This window comes from Suillus paluster, assembly GCF_016628075.1.
Source record: "Suillus paluster strain FC165 chromosome Unknown EDB91scaffold_1, whole genome shotgun sequence".
NCBI classification, from domain to species: Eukaryota; Fungi; Basidiomycota; class Agaricomycetes; order Boletales; family Suillaceae; genus Suillus; species Suillus paluster.
This window is the reverse complement of record NW_024537561.1, coordinates 1,404,038-1,424,482: the sequence shown is the minus strand read 5'-3', so window position 1 is coordinate 1,424,482 and position 20,445 is coordinate 1,404,038. Positions and strand designations below refer to the sequence as shown.

Genomic DNA, 20,445 nt, shown 5'->3' with positions numbered 1-20,445 from the left:
TATGCGAGGTATCTTGGCACGATCGACCCGTGCCAAGGTCGGTACTGTCTTGTCTTTGAGGTCTGGATTCATGTTTGATAGTGCCTTGTCTCACGCTAGATAGAACCTGGCAGCAGTGCCTTGCAAGTCCGGTCAGGACTGACCACGCCGTAAACCTTTAATATTGAATACGGATATAGAAATCATGAAACGAGAAGGACATGCGTTCATCCGACGGTAGTTGACCGTCACTGGCAGCCGAATTTTGTTTTGCTTCTAAAACGTGTTGTTCACTTGACCTAACTTGTCCCACTACCTATATCATATTACAACTCATTTTTGGCAGGTCCTCTTCTCTTCATACCCCTGCCCCCCCTCACCCGCCCCACATGCGGTTCCTAACCGCCCTTGCTTCTTCTCTATCTTTTTCGTCCCTAGCTTTCGCTTCCCCTTGGCGTTCCGACCTTACAACCTACAATCTCAATGTAAACCAATCAGCAACATACCCTACCGATTATTACACCACTAGATCAAACACCACCTACACTCCCTCCCCACAGAACTGGCGTGCAGTACCGTTCTACACAGTCCTCTTGGACAAGTTTGCAGATGGTGACCCCTCAAATAATCAGTATTTTGACTCTCCGTATGAATGGGACTGGAGAGAGACCCAGTTGCGCTTCGGTGGCGACCTCAAGGGTTTGTCTTCAAGGTTGGACTACATCCAAGGCATGGGCATGAAGGGTATATATCTATCCGGTACAATCTTCATCAACATGATATGGCAAGCAGATAGTATGTCCTACTCTACACATCTTCACTCCAATTCTCATCACCTCCTTCAGGTTATTCTCCTCTCGACTTTTCTGTCCTAGACCCTCATTGGGGTACTATCCAAGACTGGGTCGACTTTATCGACACAGTACACACACGCGGCATGTATATAATGTTGGACTTTACTGTCGGAACTTTATCAGACCTCCTCGGTTTTGAAGGGTATGTTCTCCCTTATCTCCTTCCTCAGTACACTCACTCACCCCCATCGTCACCCAGTTATCTCAACGTTAGCGCCCCCTTCTCTCTCGACGAATATTCTGCCGTATACAAGAACCCAAGCTATATTCCGTGGGGATTCGAACAGTATGCCGATTTCACCGTGAGTCATTTTTATATTAGTACTGCCTCGTGCCCGTCCCCGGCTCATTTAACTTCCTGGTCGTGTGCTAGGTCATCAACGATCGTAATCAGTCTTGTCAACTTCCCGTCTTTTGGCAAGAAGATGGCACAATTCAGGCCGTCACCGGATACAACGGCTGTCTCGAGTCCGATTTTGATCATTATGGTGACATGGAAGCTTTTGGTGTTCACCCCGACTGGCAGCGTGAACTCTCAAAATTTGCCTCCGTACAGGATCGTCTCCGTGAATGGAAACCTTCCGTTATGCAAAAGCTCACCACCTTTTCTTGCATGACAATCACAGCACTTGACATCGATGCTATTCGCGTCGACAAGTCCACACAGGTCACCGTAGACGGCATGACGGCATGGGCAACTGCAACTCGTGCATGCGCTACTAATCTTGGAAAGAAGAACTTTTACATCACCGGAGAGGTTACTGGCGGTGACACGTTTGGCTCCCTATACATGTCAGTCCTTATTTTGGTGTTTGGTATCAGGGATTCAATTTCATTTGCAGGGGACGCGGCCGCACCCCGAATATGCTGCCCCCTACATTTGTCCAGGCAGCCAACTTGACGGAATCAGAGAACCAGTATTTCTTGCGCGCGCAGTCTAATAACAACCTCGATGGCTACGCATTCCATTATTCAATCTACCGTGCCCTCACCCGTTTCCTCGGCATGGACGGAAACTTGGAGGTGGCATATGATCTCAACTCCAACTTTATCTCAGCTTGGAACCAGATGTTCGTCAACAACGATTTCTTGAATGCGAACACGGGCCTCACGGATCCGAAGCATTTGTTCGGAACGAGCAATTTCGATGTCTTCCGCTGGCCTAGTTTGGAGAATGGCACGTTGAGATCCGCCTTGGCTTCATTTATCACGTATCTGGTCATGCCAGGGGTTCCAATGGTAGGAGCTTGACCCGACGGTTGGTTAGCACAGTGCTAACTTTTCACAGGTCTACTATGGTGAAGAGCAGAATTTCTATCTGTTCGACTCTACGGCTTCCAATTATCTCTTCGGGTGGGTCAACCATACTTGCATTGATTGCTTTTCTCACACTTTCTGTCAGCCGTCAAGCAATGATGAGCAATAAAGCTTGGCAGCACCACGGGTGCTACAAGCTTGGCTCCGCCCAATACTTCAACATGCCCATCGAGTCCGCCTTGACAGGATGTGACGATGACTGGAACTCGCTCGATCACTTTGATCCCACGACAGACATGCGTCGCCTCCTGAAACATTTCATGTACCTCCGAACCACATACAATGCCCTTCAAGACGGGTTCGACCTCGTACAACGTGGAAACTGGACTTACTTTATCGAGCGCCCAGGTTCAAACGGCACTGCATCGGAGATGGGCCTCTGGTCTGTCTCCCGTTCCGGAATCCCAAACGTGCAGAACCTGACGGGCACGGTCACCGATCAAGTTTGGCTCCTATACTCCAACCTGAACAGTTCGCAGACGTTTACGTATGATTGTGGCGGTCCGTTGTGGATTTCCTCGCCTTATACGGGCGGACAGACAGTGAAGAACTTGCTGGCGCCGTATGAAAACTATACGCTCGTGAATTCGGGGCAGTCGTATTATAATAATGGGGCGGCGCCGTGGTATGGGTGTCTTCAGACGGTGGACATGGACACGTATGGCATGAAAGCTTTAGTTCCTGTCCTCGAGTGGCTCCCCCCTCCGCCTATGCTCACGAGGTTCCTGCCCGGGCATGACGCACGCATCGAGGCTATGCATGGCGACCCGAACGCAACGACAATAGACCTCGTCCTAGAGTTCAACACAGCGATGGGATGCGACAACGTCACCTCGAGTTTGGCGTTCAATGTCACGTCTTCGGGGATTGGTGGGCAGCCTACGCTCGACCTGACCTCTGTAGCGTGCAATACGATCACGAACCCAGTCATCTCGCGCATTGTCGGAGCTCCGCTCTCGGCGTGGTCGTGGTCTGGTACTTTGACGAATGTTTCGGATGGGATTTTGGAGATTATTGTTAATAATCCGCTATCGCAGGCTGGGGTGACTACTGGGGTATGTCTGTTTTTTTTTGTGTTCGGTGATTTGCTCATGGGTTTCGTAGAGCGTCGATCATCTGCTTCTGCGGAAGGGTGATGCGGGCAATATCATGGTGTTCCCTGATTCCGATTACGACAACGAGGCGTTCAAGTACACTGACGGCCAATATACGTTCACGCACCATGCTATTGGCGCGGATATGTTCAGGTACTCGGGCAACTACGGACAGAGTTGGTCTAACTGGACCAATTGGGAGAACGTTACTACCATCCCCGCTAATATTGTCAGCAATTCTGATACTTTCTGGGCGGGTCAACATATCATGGTCCAATGTGAGTGCTCGTAGTCTACCGTTCTTTTTTGGTGTTGACATTGCTGCAGATTGGAGTGCCATTGCTACCACCGCTAGTGTCGTCGTGCATGCAGATTTGAACTTTAAACAGCAGCGCCGCGTTCCTCAGTTTCTCGCTCGGGGTCCTTTCAATGACTGGGGCTATGACCAGGGTATCTCCAACGTCATGAACCAAATCGGCGATGGCACTTGGGAGCTCGAAATCATGGCTGCGTGGCCAACGTACGTCCAGCTCAACGTGTTTGGGTACGATGATTACTACTACGGCGACACCGACGCGGACGGCGTCATGGATCGGCTGCCACCAAATAGTATCGCGCCCAACTACCTGAACATGTCGGCGCCGCCTTATCCTGCGCTTGCATGGGCTCTAGTCGTCAATGATGCTACGATGGCGTGGACTCTTGAGCCCCGTGGCCAGGCTTCCGTCGGTGCTATCATGTACGGGCTTCTCTGCTCTCTCTCCCTCATCTCCGGGATACTTGCCGTGGTCATTTTCATGTACTCTTTCTACGGGATTCGCCACAACCGGTACGGTGTGCAGACCAATTCAGGCGCAAGCAAGTATTTCCCGATTCTCGGAACGCTCGGCAACAAGTCGACTGCAGACTTCAAGGAGACCTCAACGCCTATTACGGAGAAAATCTTTGGACACAAGGGGAATGCGGATATCATAGGATGGCCAGAAGACAAGAACAAGCGGCGAAAGGTCCTCATCGCGACGCTCGAGTATGAGATCATTGACTGGAAGCTTAAAGTCAAGATCGGAGGTCTCGGTGTGATGTCTTCGCTCATGGGAAAAGCTATGACGGACGTTGACATGATCTGGGTCATTCCCAAGGTCAAAGACCTTGAGTACCCTGCTGGAGAACCTGCGGAGCCTATCGAGGTGGTCATCTTCAATGAACCCTACCTTATTGAAGTGGAGACGCACGTGTTGGACAATATTACCTATGTTATCCTCGACAGCCCCGTTTTCCGCGCTCAGACCAAGTCCGACCCGTACCCCGCTCGCATGGACGATCTCAGTTCCGCCATTTTCTACTCTACTTGGAACCAGGCTATCGCAGCTACCATTCGCCGATTCCCTGTCATCGACATATACCACGTCAATGACTACCACGGTGCGCTCGCTCCGATATACCTTTTGCCAAAAGTCGTACCCGTCTGTCTCTCGCTGCACAATGCCGAGTTCCAGGGTCTATGGCCGCTCCGAACGAAAGAAGAGATGAAAGAAGTCTGCTCCGCGTTCAATATCAGCAAAGAGCACTGCACCAAATACGTTCAGTTCGGAAACACCTTCAACTTGCTTCACGCAGCTGCATCGTTCATCAGTGTTCATCAAAAGAGCATCGGTGTCGCTGGTGTATCGGACAAGTATGGAAAGCGGAGTTGGGCGCGGTATCCTGCGCTTTGGACCCTCAAGCACGTCGATTCGTTGCCTAATCCGGATCCTACGGATATTGCGGCTTTGGACGAGAACCCGGTGGCTATGAGGGATATTCAAATTGATGCGGCTGCTGAGGCACAGCGTCCGGAGATGAAGAGACAAGCTCAGGAATGGGCGGGTATCAAGCAGGATCCTAACTCCGATCTGTTTGTGTTCGTCGGTCGGTGGTCGAAGCAGAAAGGTGTCGATCTTATTGCGGATGTTATGCCTTCGCTGTGAGTGTGTTTCCATTTCTTGAGAAGCGCTTCTGATGAAATTTCTCGTAGGTTGGAGAAACGCACTTCTATACAGTTGGTTTGCGTGGGACCTGTCATCGATCTTTATGGTCGTTTTGCAGCGGAGAAACTTGCTCGGTTGATGGAGATGTACCCTGATCGCGTTTTCTCAAAACCGGAGTTCACTGCGCTACCGCCTTATCTGTTTAGTGGTGCTGACTTTGCTTTGATTCCTTCCCGTGATGAACCGTTTGGATTGGTCGCTGTCGAGTTTGGCAGGAAAGGTGCGCTTGGTGTTGGGAGTCGACTTGGTGGTCTTGGGTTGATGCCCGGATGGGTGAGTGTTAGTGTCCTCATCTTTGAGCAGGATCTAATGTGCTTTTGCTGGTAGTGGTTCCCTGTGGAATCTACTTCGACGGCCCATATGTTGTCCCAGCTTTCGAAGACGATCAAGTTAGCGTTAAAATCCACAGAGGAAGAAAGAGCCATACTCCGTGCTCGCTCAGCCGTTCAGCGTTTCCCAGTCGTCGAATGGCGTCAGCGGATGGAAGACATGCACCGAAGGAGTATCTACGCGAGCCGAAAGCTAGCTGCTTCAAATGCTTGGCGAGAGTCGGACTGCGGGAATGAACCTTCTCAAGCGGTGGCAGAAGCAGAAGACTGGAATCCTGTTCATCAAGGCATGCCTATTCAACCTGATTGGGACGCTCAGAGCACCATGTCATCCCCGAGATTGATGCCTAGTTCGCCTGGACAGTGGAGCCAGGTCTCGACGCCCAATGACGTTTCAACGCCCAACGATGAGACCTTCCTATCAGCACCACCTCGTTTCAACCTCAATCGCGACTCTTCATATGCGTCGGATACGTCTGATGAAGAACACTCGCGGAATAGTTTCGCGACTGGTAGTCGGCCGGGGTATAGTGATTTCTTGGAGAAAGCGAACAAGACGATTGCACAAGATCATCGGCATGCTCCGGATCCTTTCTTGACTGTGACGCCTCCTGCGAAACCGTTTGGGTCGCACTCGAGAGTGGCCTCGATGGAATCGATTGGCAGCATTGTGGAGGAAAAGAGCAACTCGCCGTTGAACAAGGCGATTGCGACAGTACGTCTCTCGGGCATTTTTGTGGAGTTTGTACTGATTAACACTCTTTAGTTCACGGATTCCGATGGTGGCGTTGCCTCAGAGTTTGTGCAAAAGCTGCAGACGTTGAGCTCAGAGAACTCCAAGGGCGAGCTCTCTATCGAGAAGTATCTCGTTAGGTCCGAGGAGGCCTTCTTCGAACGTGTGCGACGAGACAAGCTGTCAAGTGCTGCCAGTTACATTTCATCGCACCGAGAGTCTGTCTGGAGTATGCCTGGGACTCTCACCATCAATGAGCACTCGCGGCCGACATGTGAGTGTAGGTTTTTTGTGCAGGTGAATCGCTACTGATGCTATGCATACAGCCCCAAGAACGCCTAGCTCTCATCAATTTGGTCCAGAACCAGAATTTGACGGCAATGTTGTGATCATGAACAGGGTCCAAATCGCCATGGCTCGACAGATTGGAAGCTGGCCGTTGTATACTATCATCATTGCTCTCGGCCAAGTAAGACCTTTGATTCTCATTCTCATTCATGAGCTCACGTTTGTTCTTAAGATGCTTGCGGCAAACAGTTACCAGATGACGTTGCTCACTGGTCAAAACTACCAAAACAACCTCCAGCTATATGTCCTCAGCGCTGTATTCTTAGCTTCCTCTTTCGTTTGGTATACGATGTTCCGCTTGAAGCCTTCTGTTTACGTTCTTTCCGCTCCCTGGCTCTTCTACGGCATAGCATTCTTTTTGATCGGTGTTCCCTCTGTGTCATCGAAGCTTTCAGCGTCTCATACCATTTTATCGGACATTGCTACTTGGTCATATGCTGTCGCTTCTGCTGCTGCTTTCATTTTCTTCGGTTTGAACTTTGGAGAGGAAGCGGTTCGTCATTTCTTGAGTTCCTTTGTAGCATGCAACTGATTTTCGTTCTTTAGGGTGCCGCCACTGAAGTCTGGACACTGCGCGCTTGTATTGTGCAAGGTTCCCAACAGATCTGGGTGGCTGCCCTATGGTACTGGGGTAGTACTCTGAACACCGCGCAACCCGGGAGCGTTACGCCTTGGTGGATCGTCCTTATCTTGTGGCCGCTCTCAGTCATGTCGTTTGTATTTGCATACTTGATGCTGTATGGACTGCCAGGTAAGTCCTATCTGAGATCTCAAGCAGGGCAATACCAACTACGAGACAGAGTACTACCGACAAACTCCTCCAAAAGTTCCCAACTTCCTCAAAACACTCTTCCGAAGGAAACTAGTACTTTGGTAGGTTTTATGTGTTCGCGGTCAAGTTGACGATACTGATACTCTACACAAGGTTCCTCGCATCTGAAGTATTGCGTGATTATTGGCTCAGTGGGGTACGTTAGCTTCCGGTGTTTCAACGATCTCATGTTCTAACACTATTGCAGCCCTACGGTCGTAACTGGAGTTTCCTGTGGAGCGTTCCAATCCCCAAGTGGGCGATCATGCTTCTCATCATCCTCTTTTTCATCGGTGTCTGGGCGCTCATGCTCTACATCCTCACATCCTTGAGTAAGACGCACACTTGGTTGTTGCCCGTGTTCGCTGTTGGCCTTGGCGCTCCAAGGTGGTGTCAGGTACGATCTTATCCATATCAAGCCTCCGTCGTCTAACGTATGTTGCAGACATTGTGGGGCACATCGTCTCTTGCACTCTATATCCCGTGGGCTGGCTCAGGCGGACCATACCTTGGTCTCTCTCTGTGGCTTTGGCTCGGTGTCCTGGACGCCGTACAAGGTGTTGGTTTGGGAATGATTCTCCTCCAGACATTGTCAAGATTACACGTCTGCGCCACGCTCGCTTTCGCTCAGGTTATCGGGTCTATCTGTGTTATGGCCGCTCGGGCAACTGCTCCAAACCGCATCGGTCCAGGAAGCGTCTTCCCTGATGTTGGAACATGGGATTTCTCGCAAGGTCTCAGTGGCAGCCCGATGGCCTCTGCTCCATTCTGGATAGCGTTGATCTGTCAGATCGTCATTGTACTAGGTTACTTCTGGTTCTACCGCAAAGAACAATTAGGTAAGTTGTCATGCAGCATGGCTTTGGAGACGCTCAATTGGGCTAATCACCGCTTCTTTAGCTCGACCATAATTATTCACCGTCATCAATCATGCACATACTAGAACCATCACTCCAAGGACTTGCTTGTTTTCATGCACACTTTCATTCACTCGGATTTTTTCGTTGTTGGATCATAGGTGCCGTCAAATTTCTGGACTCTGTACTCGCACACATCACGCTCTTTTATTGTCGACTCTTGGTCAAGCAAAAATCCCGTTAGATACTTTAACTCCAGTGCCTCATACAAGTGCACATATGACGAACTCTCAAATATTTTTATAGATATCGGTGTTGTTAGAATTGTTGTTAGAATGATTGTTTACACTACATATACCTCACTCCAATACATCACTTGTAAGCGCTGACAGATCGGGCAAGTTTGTTTTGTATGCTCAAAGGAAGATCAATTGAAGTGTTATGGGCGGCTCTGAAACGAATTTCCGCCTCGATGAGGAAAGTACTGTGGAGGTATCTCTAATAACGAAAAGGTACACGGTATTGTAACGATACACGGTGAAATATACAGACAGACTACTTGGACCCAGCAGAGAATTCTAAGATGACGGTCAACAGCATGACCTACGAATTGAATGATATCGTGCTTACTGGTGACAGACTTGGTACCCTCAGAAATGGCGTGCTTTGCAAGTTCTCCTGGCAGGATAAGACGGACAGACGTTTGAATCTCACGTGATGAGATCGTCGACTTCTTGGAGTAAGCCGCAAGCTCTGAGGTAAACGGTAAGTATCTGTCACATGACAAGCGATGGAAACATACTGGATGCCTCAGTCGCAATGCGCTCAAAGATATCGTTGACAAACGAGTTCAGGATGGCCATAGCCTTGTTCGAGATACCCGTATCGGGGTGGACCTGCTTGAGGACTTGACGACGAAGTCAGTCACCCCAAACATCGCCACCATGACCCATAAACGCACCCTTGTAGATATACGAGCTGTACGTCTCCTTGCGAACCTTGCGACGCTTCTTCTTCTCGCCTTCAACGGGAGCCTGTGGCTTAGCAGCAGTTTTCTTCGCAGCCTTTGCGCCGGCGTCAGCCTTAGCGGGTGCCTTGGAGGCAGTGGAGGCAGGAGCCTTGCCAGCGGTGGATGCGGGCTGAAATGGGGTCCTTGAATCAATACATGGGAACCATTTGAATCGCGAATTGACTTACTTTAGGTGCCATTGCTTAAATTTACAAAGTGTACAGGTATGTGACTGTTAAGAACGGGTGAGTTTGCATTTACAATGCAATATCGCAAGCGTATACATACCAGATATGTGGTCTGTACAAGTGGCGGTAGTGGGTGGTGGTCAAGGGAAGAGTTGTTGAGGGGACGCGACGTTTGTGTGCTAAGCCTTATGAAGGGTTGAATTCAAGGTCCGATTCCGTGAGGGACACCACGTGATTCAACGACCGCGCTTGTCACGCGTCGAGGCACGTACCGTCACACCCCCACACTCGTCACACCATTATCAACTGAGCTGGTATCTTTTGCTTAAGCGAATGGTAGGTTCGATTTTACTTGGTAACAACAATCCCATCCCCACCGTACTTACACCACATGTAGGCAGCCGAGGATGAATTTTTGCGTCCAGGAGACCTATACTACGCAGATGGCAGTGTAGTTCTCTTAGCCGCCCATGCTGGTAAAACGCATGCTTTCCGCGTTCACAAATTCGTGCTCGCGTCACACTCGAAAGTGTTTGCGGATATGTTTGCACTACCCTCAGGTACAGACCAAGAGACGTATGATGGTGTAGATTCCGTACATATGCCGGATGATGCAAAAGACCTTGAAGACCTTCTTCGAGCACTGTACTATCCAGGGTGAGCACTGGTGTTTGTATGGGCCGTGGCTCTCAAGCCAAATACTTTTAGCACAATACTATCCATGCTGGAGAATCGAAACCCTCTTGCTGCCATCAAGTATAAGGGAATTCTTCTGCTATCGCAGAAATATTTCGTGCGCGTACTGCATAAGCTCCTCAGGGCTCGCTTTCGTGCAGACTGGCCATCGACTCTCCAGGAATGGGATAAGCTCATAGAGCACTACGATGGTCTTTCTGGATCCACATTACCGCAACATGATGCAGCTAGTCGATTCATCGATAATCGCATGCTGGAACCTGCGTCTGCCATACGCCTAGCTCGAGAGGCCAATATCCCAGAAATTTTGCCTGCCGCGTTTTATATGTTATCTACAATCAGTCCTTTCATGGATTTTGATGCCCTCCGCACCTCGTCCCCCCCTACGATCGCTAATTCTGAAGGGAATGCCATTGCGTGGCAGCCTGGAGAACGCACCGCACGATGGGGGCTCTTAACACCCGCCGATTGGCTCTGCCTAGTGCGAGGCAAGCATTATCTGATGGAATTTGCTCAAAAAATTGAGGAGGAGGAATCCTGTCCATGTGACAGGGAGTGTATCCACCAAATGGCCAGGAGAAGGTTGTTAGACGGACCCTCTCAAGATCTCCTACATGTCCTAAAGTACATTGCCTCGCAGCAGCCGCCTGCTCAGTATCCTTGTTATGATGCCATGCAGACGTTGGCGTCGCGCAGCATGGAAGCACGGACTCTTATATGGGCGAACTTGTGTTTCTACTTCAATTTACCGGACGTACAAGACGATCAGAATGACGATGACGATGACGATGTTGCACTTGTGGAGGTTGCAGGGAATGAGGGGTAGATTTGCACACTGGCTACTATATTTCTCTATACGCTATATATGGATCAAGCAATATACTAACCAACCAATTTTATGCAGGCCATGCAGAAGTCTAAGGAACGCGTTTTATTGCCACTTGTATCGCTACAAGGGGATGGCTGTGTCTATTTGGGGTGGTCGGGCCTATGTAAGGGAAGCCCCAACGGTGTTCTGTACTTCCCCGAACGTGTGGCTCGAGACTAATGTAAAGCCGATGGGGATAGATCTATGTACTGTGTGATAACTCAGTTTCGCTGAGCAGTCGATCAGTCACAGGTCAGTTGTCACACTGCGGTCGCATTCGACGAATAAGTGCTCTCATTCTCATTCTAAAGGTATGGCAATACACATGCTCAACGCTCTCAGTGCTTGCCATGAAGAAGCCAAACCTTCGTTCGGAAATGCCAGCTGGTGACCGTATAAGGGTGAAGAAGTATATCAGCAGCTCCTGTCTGATCCCCTGCAGTCTGTCATTCTGCTAGATTCTACCCACAGTGTTCTGCCTGGCAGAATGGCAGACTTCTCTCAACAACACTACGGGCCATGTCTCGGTGCGTAGGCTAGCGATGCTGTAACAGACATCTCAAAACAAGCATTGCCGCATCTCGAATTACTATTCCGGATTTTGTGCACAAGCAAGAACTTACAAGGCAAGTGATACTTATCGACCACATTGGGTTAGCTACTGGAGACTAGGGAAATACTTAGATGGTCAGTCAACATCCCCGAGATCACCGATCCATGGTAAAGTCTTCACTCAGGCGAATATAGGACTTCGCCTGAGTGGTATATAACCCAGAGGTGTCCTCCCATGGCCCTACAACGGAACTGCGCTTCCTTCCTTTTTCCACCAACAAGCTTGACGCGAAACCTTCTGCTAGATATGCATCGTGAACCTCGAGTGGTCATAGTTGGTGCCGGGTACGTTCTTGCTGCTGCACCGATGGCAAATGGGCTAATACTAAATCCAACACAACAGCATCGCCGGACTTACCATGGCTGTGAACTTGAGAAACAAGTTGCAACACGACAACTTCGTGGTAAGCCACCTTGAACATTTTGTACATACGATGAAAACGACCTTTCTAGATTTATGAAAAAGCAGGATCCATCGGTGGGACGTGGCGAGTACGATTGAAATCATTTTAATCCGCACAGAATCAGTGTTAATTGTTCGTTGGAACGTGACAGGACAATACATACCCTGTATGGTCATGTCCGCTCTTTGAACTTGATTATTGAATCTCTTGACCAGGGGTGTGGGTCCGATATTCCCGGGCATTGGTATTCCCTTTCAACGGAACCCAACCCATCCTGGGAGAACTACTACGCCACACAGCCCGAGATACGTGCGTACTGGGAGGAAATATACCATAAACACGGTCTGGCTTCCCGCACGGTATTCAACACCCGCGTTAAGCTTGTTGAATGGGACGAGGAAAACAGCGTGCATAATTTGACGCTAGAAGACGTAGTGTCTGGCCAGATTATGCAGACACGAGCGGAAGTTGTCATTCAGGCTGTCGGCCCTTTCACATCGCCGATGTTTCCTCAGGATATTCCCGGAAGGGAAAAATTTACGGGACCACTCTGGCATTCCTTTCACTGGAGGCATGATGTAGATCTGAAAGGCAAGGTGATCGGTGTCGTCGGCAATGGCTGTTCTGCGTAAGTCATGTTCCTTGTCTGCCTATCGGAGGCAACGTGCTGAAAAACTTTACAGAACTCAGTTCATACCGATTATCGCCGCCGAGCCTACTACTCGGATTATCAACTTTTGTCGCTCGCCACAGTGGTTCACAATGAGGGTGTGTTAATTACTATCCTTGTGCAGATTGTTCGTGTTGAATGGTGAAACACTGAAGGAGAACTACCGCTACCCAGAGTGGCTCAAGTGGGGGTTTGCCCACGTTCCGTTTCTCATGTACGCATACAGGAGTTCCATCATGATAAGAGTATGGTGCATAGATATCTCGTTTTGGCGGAAGCTGAATTCTTCGATTCCAGTTTGATCTTCTATGGAACATTTTCTTGACGAATTCATTCATTAATGCAGCGGTCGAGAAGGTAACGTCGGCTTCTCTGACCACCTGATATTTCTAATGATCAATAGATTCTATCATTGTATATGCAACAAACCGCGCCAGCGAAATTCCACAATGAGATGATACCCACTTATCGTGAGCAATTAATGTGATATCGATGATTGTGACTTACCCAATTGACTGCTGCTAAATAGCTCCTTGGTGCAAACGCCTGATTTTTGATTCTGGCTACCTGTCCGCGTTGCACCAACTCAACGTTGATCTGAATTGGATCGGAATCCAAGAAATTGTCGAGGATGGGGTCGTTCTCAAGACTGGTGACAAAGTACCACTGGACGCAATTATTTTTGCTACCGGCTTTTACATGGTAATTTTCAATTCAGCCAAGAGTACTGGTCCTTAGTATCCGATATTGTACAGGTTGAACGAGACATAGCTTTTCGCGGAATTGGTGGCCTCACTCTTAAGCAATACTTCGAATCGGAAGGTGGACCGACGGGCTATTACGGAACGGTATTCCCTGGATTTCCAAACATGTTCACAATCGTAGGTTAGTAGTTGGCTGATCCATGCAGTGTAATATGACTTCATCTGACAACTTTGTCAGGGCCCAACGGTTTATCGGCTCACGCTTCTCTTCTTTTCATCATTGAGACTCAGGTATGTACCTTTAGACATCTCAAGTTGCTGTAATCGAACTTGAGGCTACATAGGTTAGCTATGTTCTCAAGCTGATCAAGCCGATCGTCAATGGTAAGGCGAAATCACTTGAAGTCACCCAAAAGGCGACAGCCTGTTACAACACATGGATCCGAAAACGCATGGAGAACACGATATTTTCGCACTGTTTTTCATGTCATCGAGGTGACAGTCGGAAGGGCGCCAGAAATGTAATCACGTTCCCTGGTATGATGACACTCTACTGGTGGATCATGCGAAAGCCACGTTGGGATGATTTCAAGGTGGTGGGTGGAGAGCAGTGGTTTTACCAGAGAAGGAAAGTTGCACTGATGAAATATGCACTCGTGGCTTTGACAGTTTCCGGTACCATTGGCTACAATTTCTCTTTGTTCTGGATATTCGTTGTCGGACTCAAAGAGAGGCTTATTTCGGGGTAAAGATTGTGTTACGAGTCAAGCACAATTTTCTTCATAATTCGCGCTCTTGTATGTAGACTCGTAGATCTAACCTTTTCACAAACGCGAACATTTATCTAAACGCATGCACAAAGGATTTGAAATTGACAACATGAAGTTGACGTGACTTCACGCAGAGCAGCAACGGCCGTTGCTCAGCTAATGCCACTACTGAGAAATCACCATCCTTGACCGTCAATTCGAGATTCCGTTTATCTCATGGACGTGATTGATTCAGTGTTGTTGACAGACGCAACGGTTGAGGCCCATTCTCGCGGACACTACGAGGAAATGATAGAACAAATTTGAAGAAGCTTACCAAGTGTTCAACACGTCAACTCCGAGCGGCTGCAACCTTCTCGTCCGTGATCATTTGAACTGTGATATGAACATCCATTGGTTTGCCGATGGAGAGGATGAGAGTGCATAAATAACGGTATCATTGAAATCATACACTAGTACGTCGGGTTTTCCCTTGGGCATCTTGTACAACGAATTCAGGCGCATAATAAGGATACGGGGATAGAAAAGTGCCAAGTCTGTGAAGTACGTCTACCTGGAACTCTTCGAAGGGAACTTGCTCGCCATCGACCACGAGCGTGCCCGTGGGTGCAAGTGGTCGTGCGCGGTAGGCGGACGCTTTGAAGTATCGGTTCTGTCGTGTCCAGTGAGTCATACGCACGAACGAAGACACGAGGAATTCACCGAGTTCATCCAGTACGGCCGACCTTCTTCGGCACCGTCCACGGCTCGCAAGAGATTCCTACGACTGGTCTTCGAACAGAGCGTCAGATGCTTCAAACGAACAAATCATGTCGCACTTACTATTTCTAATACGGAGATATCAATGAGCCCGTCATCAGCTAAAGAAACAGGAAACGGCATGAAATCCCTAGTCGAACTCATGAGCTAATTGGTCTCTTCTGGCAGCATACTGCTATTCACCGAGCAACTAACGGCCCTTGGCCAGCGTATATCCCAAAGGATAGGTTTTTCAAACCGGGTCCACTCCCCGTGTGAAGAGCTTGTGCCATCAAGCTTCTTATCGTCACTGAGAAGGGAATCAGGCAGCCCGGGGGATGCGCCTGCTCGTCGTGCATACAGAGCATCCATCATGCGGGATTTGTCTTGATCGACTACCTTCATCGATAATTCGATTGGACACGATTTGCGGGCAATAACTAGAAGTGAAAAATTGAATTGAGGTGGCAGGTGAGTGCAGCAATGACTGACCAGCACGGATGTAGCCTAGGATGAATCGGGTATCGCCCATCCACCGTAAATTTTCAGTCTCAATATCAGCGTCTGCGATAAGTCCGATAGTTTGTGACATGAATGATATCCGCTGATGATCTCCTTGGGTGAAAGAGAAGAGATCAGTTTTCAATGGTTGCCCTGGTTCAAATATTCAGCGACCCTGGTGTTTGGAACGACTGACAGGACACACCTTTAAGGACGTTCAAAGCTGCTGCACAAACGTCGAGACCGTCCTGCAGACCCAACAGATTGAGAGACATCCCATTTGCGGAGCCAGTCGGGATAGGTACTATTGGCATGCGAAATGCCTTTTCGCGATGTTGGTGCTGATTGAATCCCGTTGAGAACCTCGTGTATCAAACCGTCGCCGGACAATATGACCAGGGCGTCATATCCCAACTTCATTTCGCGAGCAATCTCAAGAGCGTGACCGCTACGGGTGGTGTCTGTATGGCGAGGCAACCGTGAGTGCGAAGCGAACATACGATGAAATGTGACGTGCAAGTTACATCCAGTGTACATCCAGCCGCAAGGAATATAGGTTCCACTCTACTGACGTACAGTTCTCTTGCCTTGCCCTGAGAAGGATGGTTATAAAAGGATATCGTGATATTAGAGTTTGAATAGAGCTCACCTAGTCCGCCGTGAGGATTTACAAGCACCTTGAGATTTTTGGATGGATTTGCGCCTAATAAACCAGATTAATGAACAAACCCACACGCCATAAAGCCCATTGAGTGCATGAAGCATGACAAACCCTGGTATGCAGCCCGCAGTAGCGCTTCACACCACTCCTTGGTACGCTTACTATCTTCGTCTTTAATGGCGCCGCGCGTCATCGAAAGCTTCAAACGCATCTCCTTGCCCTCGCGAACGAGGTACCGTACTTCAACGGCGCCAGTTGCAAATTTGGCAGAAACGACATTGCGAAGAGGTACCTCTGTAGACTTGACCTCTTTATAAGAGTGAAATATGCCTGTGCAGCAGGAGGATTTATGTCCGTCAAGCTCCGTGGGTTCGACGAAGAATGTCGTTTCGTTAAAGCGAAGCGAAGTGGAGACTCCACCACAGTCAATGATAACCTGGGGCATGGACTCGGAGGGGTAGTACTATAGTTTGTATCCGTGTACGATCGTGTTTTGAACCACGTCGCCATCGATCATCGATCACTGCATCGGGTACCAAGTTATGAGGAGCATGCGAATCTTCTGACTTATTGACGCCGGTATCTTTCTGCCTCGATACCACGAAAGATTATCTATCAGCATCCTCGTTGACGTCATCGAAGAGGTTGCTCATGTTCTCCGCACTTTATATCACGCCTGCTGGTGACGCACTTTATTGGCGATTATCAAACACTCTTAATTACTAGGACGAGCTTAACTGTATCGCAGGTAGACACCTGGTAATGGGTAATGGCCAGTGAATGCGATAAACACATTGTGTTCGAATTTCATCAAGGCCACGTCATACAATTGAGGGGAATCTTGTGGTCGCATAGCAACATTGCCTCGCCGCGAACCATCCTCGTTCTGTCGATATAAGGTGCCGACAGTGCGTGGGTTTATAGGAATAATCCGAGAAACACAAAACCAGCATCAAGTCATGACTAGACACGCCCTTCAACGCGTCACCTATATGTCCGGTGGTCTCTCGAATCCGTAGTATTGAAAATTTGCCAGTGAGTTGACTGGCTGACGAGGACATTTGCCTAGAAGGCATACCTGGCAGGAGGAACAGACTAGTATTGGGGTTAGTGCCCTTTGGGATAAAGGATAGCAAGATCATACAACTCAAAGGCATAAGAGCGGGGGAGCGGAGATTCGGGTAACCAGTCGCAGCAGGGATAACAATGACGTTTCAACTTCCACCAAATGCAGATCTGAAAGACATATCAATATGAGCACAGACACCACACGTACTTTTGCACATCGGCATGCCATTCTGCTAATGATTGTGAATTTCTCCTCTGCCGTACGTACTACGAATCGAAGGAAAATGGGGATCATCTTCAACACTGCTAGCGCTAAGCGCATGCGGCGAACGCGTGAAGACGAAAAGTCGGGGTTTCTTTTCGCACACGCAGTTTTCGGATTCCTTAGCCCTGGTGCGCGAAGAACGTTGAACATCTGGATGTGCCCCTTTATGCGACTGAGAACAAGGCTCCGGAAAAGATTCTGTAGCCAAGTTACGTCGAGCATGATGCAGGTGTCGAAAACAAATGTCTGATCACTGGTGGCCGCATAAAGCCGTGTAGGAGTGAAATCCAGGACATGATCGCGAGAGTCAGACGTAGTCACGCGAACTGAGTGCGCCCGTGCAACATCAGCATAAGTCATTCGCGGGAAACGGTCGATTAGATGCCGCGGGGCGGACACAAGCAATGATACTGGAGCTCCACAAAGATACTGTTGCGGAGAACGCATCGCGAAGTTCCTGATCGGAAAAGACAAGCGCCACGGGTGAGACAACAGGACGTTGATAGAGGCAACATAGGGCAACAGTAACTCGTGAGGCCCATTATCAAGGAAAATGAGAGAACACATTTGAAGATCTGGATTGCTGATAGAGGGACTCGGAGTTCTCAAGTTGAGTCAGTAGGTCAGAGTGCGTAAATATCATGGTGATGGTGCAGTGGTTACGTTATATAGCTTTGGTCATCAACTTTTGTTGCCGACTTGACCTGACCCGAGACTGAGTACTGAAGTTTCGACAAAATTGCTCACATCCATGGATGAATATATAACATGATCCCGTCAGTATTAGATGGGTACAACCACAGTCAATGGTAAGGTCCAACAAGAAGGGTATCGTTGAAATGACAATTATACACTGGTACGACGGGATTTCCCGTGGGCGTCTTGTACAACAAACTCAGGTGCAAAATGGGGATAAGGGGATAGAAAGGTGCCAAGTCCCTGAAGTACGTCTACCTGGAACTCTTCGAAGGGAACTTGCTCGCCATCGACCACGAGCATTCCCGTGGGGGCGAGTGGTCGTGCGCGGTAGGAGGACGCTTTGAAGTATCGGTTCTGTCATACCTGATGAGTCGCATGCACGAACGGAGACATGATGAATTTACCGAGTTTGTCCAGTACGTCCGACCTTCTTCGGCACCATCTATGGCCCGTAAGAGATTCCTACGACTGGTCTTCAAACAGGGCGTCAGATGCTTCAAACGAACAAATCATATCGTACTTACTATTTCTTGTATGGAAATGTCAATGAGCCCGTCGTCAGCTAAGGAGACAGGAAACTGCATCAAAGTCCTGCTCGAGCTTGTGAGCTAATTGGTCCGTCAATGCAGCAAACTGCTACTTACTGACTGACGAATGGCCCTTGGCCAGCGTACATCCAAAGGATAGGTTTTTCAAACCGGGTCCACTCCTCGTCTGAAGAGCTGGAACTATCAAGCTTCTTGTCGTCACTGAGTAGGGAACTAGAAGGACTAGACAAGCCGGGTGATGCGCCTCCTCGTCTCGCATACAGAGCATCCATCATGCGGGATTTGTCTTGATCGACTACCTTCATCGACAACTCGATTGGACACGATTTGCGGGCAATAACTAAAAGTAAAAAATTGAGTCAAGGTGGCAGGTGAGTGGAGCAACGACTGACTAGCACGAAGGTAGCCTAGGATGAATCGGGTATCGCCCATCCACCGTAAATGTTCAGTCTCAATATCGATGTCTGCCATAATTCCGATAGTTTGTGACATGAATGATATCCGCTGACGATCTCCTTGGGTGAAAGAAAAGAGATCAGTTTTTAATGGTTGTCCTGGTTCAAATAGTCAACAATCGGTGTTTTAGAATGACTGACAGGACACACCTTTAAGGACGTTCAGAGATGCTGCACAAACGTCGAGACCGTCCTGCAGACCCAACAGATTGAGAGACAGCCCATTTGCGGAGCCAGTTGGGATAGGTACTATCGGTATACGAAATGCCTTTTCGCGATTTTGGTGCTGATTTATCCCGTTGAGGACCTCGTGTATCAAACCGTCGCCAGACAGTATGACTATGGCATCATATCCCAGCTTCATTTCGCGAGCAATCTCAAGAGCGTGACCGCCATGAGTGGTATCTGTATGGTGAGGCAACCGTGAGTGCGAAGTAAACATGCGATGAAATGTGACATGCAAGTTACGTCCAATGTACATCCAGCTGCAAGGAATATAGGTTCCACTTTATTGACATACATTGCTCTTGCCTTCCCCTGAGATGGACGATTATAAAAGCATACGATAGAGTTTAAATGAAACTCACTGGTCCGCCATGAGGATTTACAAGCACCTTGAGATTCTTGGATGGATTTGCGCCTAATAAACCAGATCAATGAACAAACCACACGCCATGAAGCCCGACAAACCCTGGTATGCAGCCAGTAGTAACGCCTCACACCACTCCTTGACATGCGTGCTATCCTCGTCCTTAATGGCGCCATGGGTCATCGCAAGCTTCAAACGCATCTCCTTGCCCTTGCGAACCAGGTACTGTACTTCAATGGCCCGGGTGCCAGTTGCAAATTTGGCGGAAATGACATTGCGAAGAGGCACCTCTGTGCACTTAACTTCTTTGTGAGAGTGGAATATTTCTGTGCAGCAAGAGGATTTGTGACCATCAAGTTCCGTGGGTTCGATGAAGAATGACGTCTCGTCGAAGCGAAGCAAAGTGGAGACTCCACGACTTTCGATGAGAACCTGGCGCATGGAGGGTGACATAGTAGATCGTATCCGTGTACGATAGTGTTTTAATAGCGAGAAGCATGTGCACGCGTGCAGTGCGGAAACAGTACCGTCTTATAATGGAGCTTATTCGTTTCAGCCCTTGCGCAGCACTTCCGCGCGCGTGTCTGGAGGTTTAAACAGGTTAGATTACAATTCTATTCAATTCAAGTTTGTAAGCCGCGGCCATTTAAC

The 20,445-nt window shown here is 48.9% G+C and overlaps 7 protein-coding genes across 7 annotated transcripts; 3 read left to right on the top strand and 4 right to left on the bottom strand.

The window, feature by feature from the left end:
- Nucleotides 1-368: 368 nt before the first annotated feature.
- EDB91DRAFT_1041405 (glycoside hydrolase family 13/glycosyltransferase family 5 protein) lies at nt 369-8,435 on the top strand (the record flags this gene model as incomplete). Its single annotated transcript, XM_041312921.1, has 19 exons — nt 369-774; nt 825-975; nt 1,033-1,135; nt 1,207-1,625; nt 1,676-2,072; nt 2,122-2,186; nt 2,236-3,205; nt 3,255-3,522; nt 3,572-5,207; nt 5,259-5,544; nt 5,599-6,315; nt 6,367-6,607; nt 6,660-6,802; nt 6,854-7,174; nt 7,228-7,432; nt 7,482-7,554; nt 7,607-7,649; nt 7,701-7,889; nt 7,938-8,435. The coding sequence occupies 19 exons, from the start codon at nt 369-371 to the stop codon at nt 8,433-8,435; spliced, it is 7,131 nt and encodes a 2,376-aa protein (XP_041184555.1).
- Nucleotides 8,436-8,904: 469 nt separating this feature from the next.
- Nucleotides 8,905-9,558, bottom strand: EDB91DRAFT_1233469 (histone-fold-containing protein; the record flags this gene model as incomplete). The annotated part of the gene is made up of 5 exons (XM_041321105.1): nt 8,905-8,927; nt 8,980-9,102; nt 9,152-9,256; nt 9,311-9,488; nt 9,547-9,558. 5 exons carry the CDS (start codon nt 9,556-9,558, stop codon nt 8,905-8,907), a joined length of 441 nt encoding a protein of 146 aa, XP_041184554.1.
- Nucleotides 9,559-9,821: 263 nt separating this feature from the next.
- EDB91DRAFT_1094086 (uncharacterized protein) lies at nt 9,822-11,194 on the top strand. Its single transcript, XM_041316857.1, has 3 exons — nt 9,822-9,882; nt 9,944-10,203; nt 10,255-11,194. Exons 1-3 carry the CDS (start codon nt 9,880-9,882, stop codon nt 11,066-11,068), a joined length of 1,077 nt encoding a protein of 358 aa, XP_041184553.1. The 5' UTR covers nt 9,822-9,879; the 3' UTR covers nt 11,069-11,194.
- A 179-nt stretch (nt 11,195-11,373) lies between these two features.
- EDB91DRAFT_1094083 (uncharacterized protein) lies at nt 11,374-14,304 on the top strand. The gene is made up of 15 exons (XM_041316856.1): nt 11,374-11,736; nt 11,795-11,830; nt 11,886-12,007; nt 12,066-12,126; nt 12,176-12,214; nt 12,278-12,292; nt 12,342-12,754; nt 12,810-12,894; nt 12,952-13,041; nt 13,094-13,153; nt 13,200-13,266; nt 13,326-13,498; nt 13,552-13,681; nt 13,739-13,791; nt 13,845-14,304. The coding sequence occupies exons 2-15, from the start codon at nt 11,795-11,797 to the stop codon at nt 14,247-14,249; spliced, it is 1,749 nt and encodes a 582-aa protein (XP_041184552.1). The 5' UTR covers nt 11,374-11,736; the 3' UTR covers nt 14,250-14,304.
- A 411-nt stretch (nt 14,305-14,715) lies between these two features.
- Nucleotides 14,716-16,615, bottom strand: EDB91DRAFT_1241775 (ATP-NAD kinase-like domain-containing protein; the record flags this gene model as incomplete). The annotated part of the gene is made up of 10 exons (XM_041322122.1): nt 14,716-14,922; nt 14,973-15,041; nt 15,093-15,176; nt 15,225-15,318; nt 15,370-15,448; nt 15,501-15,662; nt 15,715-15,850; nt 15,906-15,970; nt 16,159-16,212; nt 16,282-16,615. The coding sequence occupies 10 exons, from the start codon at nt 16,613-16,615 to the stop codon at nt 14,716-14,718; spliced, it is 1,284 nt and encodes a 427-aa protein (XP_041184551.1).
- A 191-nt stretch (nt 16,616-16,806) lies between these two features.
- EDB91DRAFT_32462 (uncharacterized protein) lies at nt 16,807-18,135 on the bottom strand. Its single transcript, XM_041326860.1, has 5 exons — nt 17,447-18,135; nt 17,315-17,388; nt 17,249-17,265; nt 16,909-17,176; nt 16,807-16,849 (listed from the first exon to the last, which is right to left on the bottom strand). Exons 1-4 carry the CDS (start codon nt 18,068-18,070, stop codon nt 16,992-16,994), a joined length of 900 nt encoding a protein of 299 aa, XP_041184550.1. The 5' UTR covers nt 18,071-18,135; the 3' UTR covers nt 16,807-16,849; nt 16,909-16,991.
- A 107-nt stretch (nt 18,136-18,242) lies between these two features.
- EDB91DRAFT_1094067 (ATP-NAD kinase-like domain-containing protein) lies at nt 18,243-20,385 on the bottom strand. Its single transcript, XM_041316855.1, has 9 exons — nt 19,896-20,385; nt 19,793-19,845; nt 19,667-19,742; nt 19,356-19,610; nt 19,143-19,304; nt 18,847-19,090; nt 18,727-18,793; nt 18,607-18,675; nt 18,243-18,556 (listed from the first exon to the last, which is right to left on the bottom strand). Exons 1-9 carry the CDS (start codon nt 20,245-20,247, stop codon nt 18,350-18,352), a joined length of 1,485 nt encoding a protein of 494 aa, XP_041184549.1. The 5' UTR covers nt 20,248-20,385; the 3' UTR covers nt 18,243-18,349.
- Between the last annotated feature and the right edge of the window lie 60 nt (nt 20,386-20,445).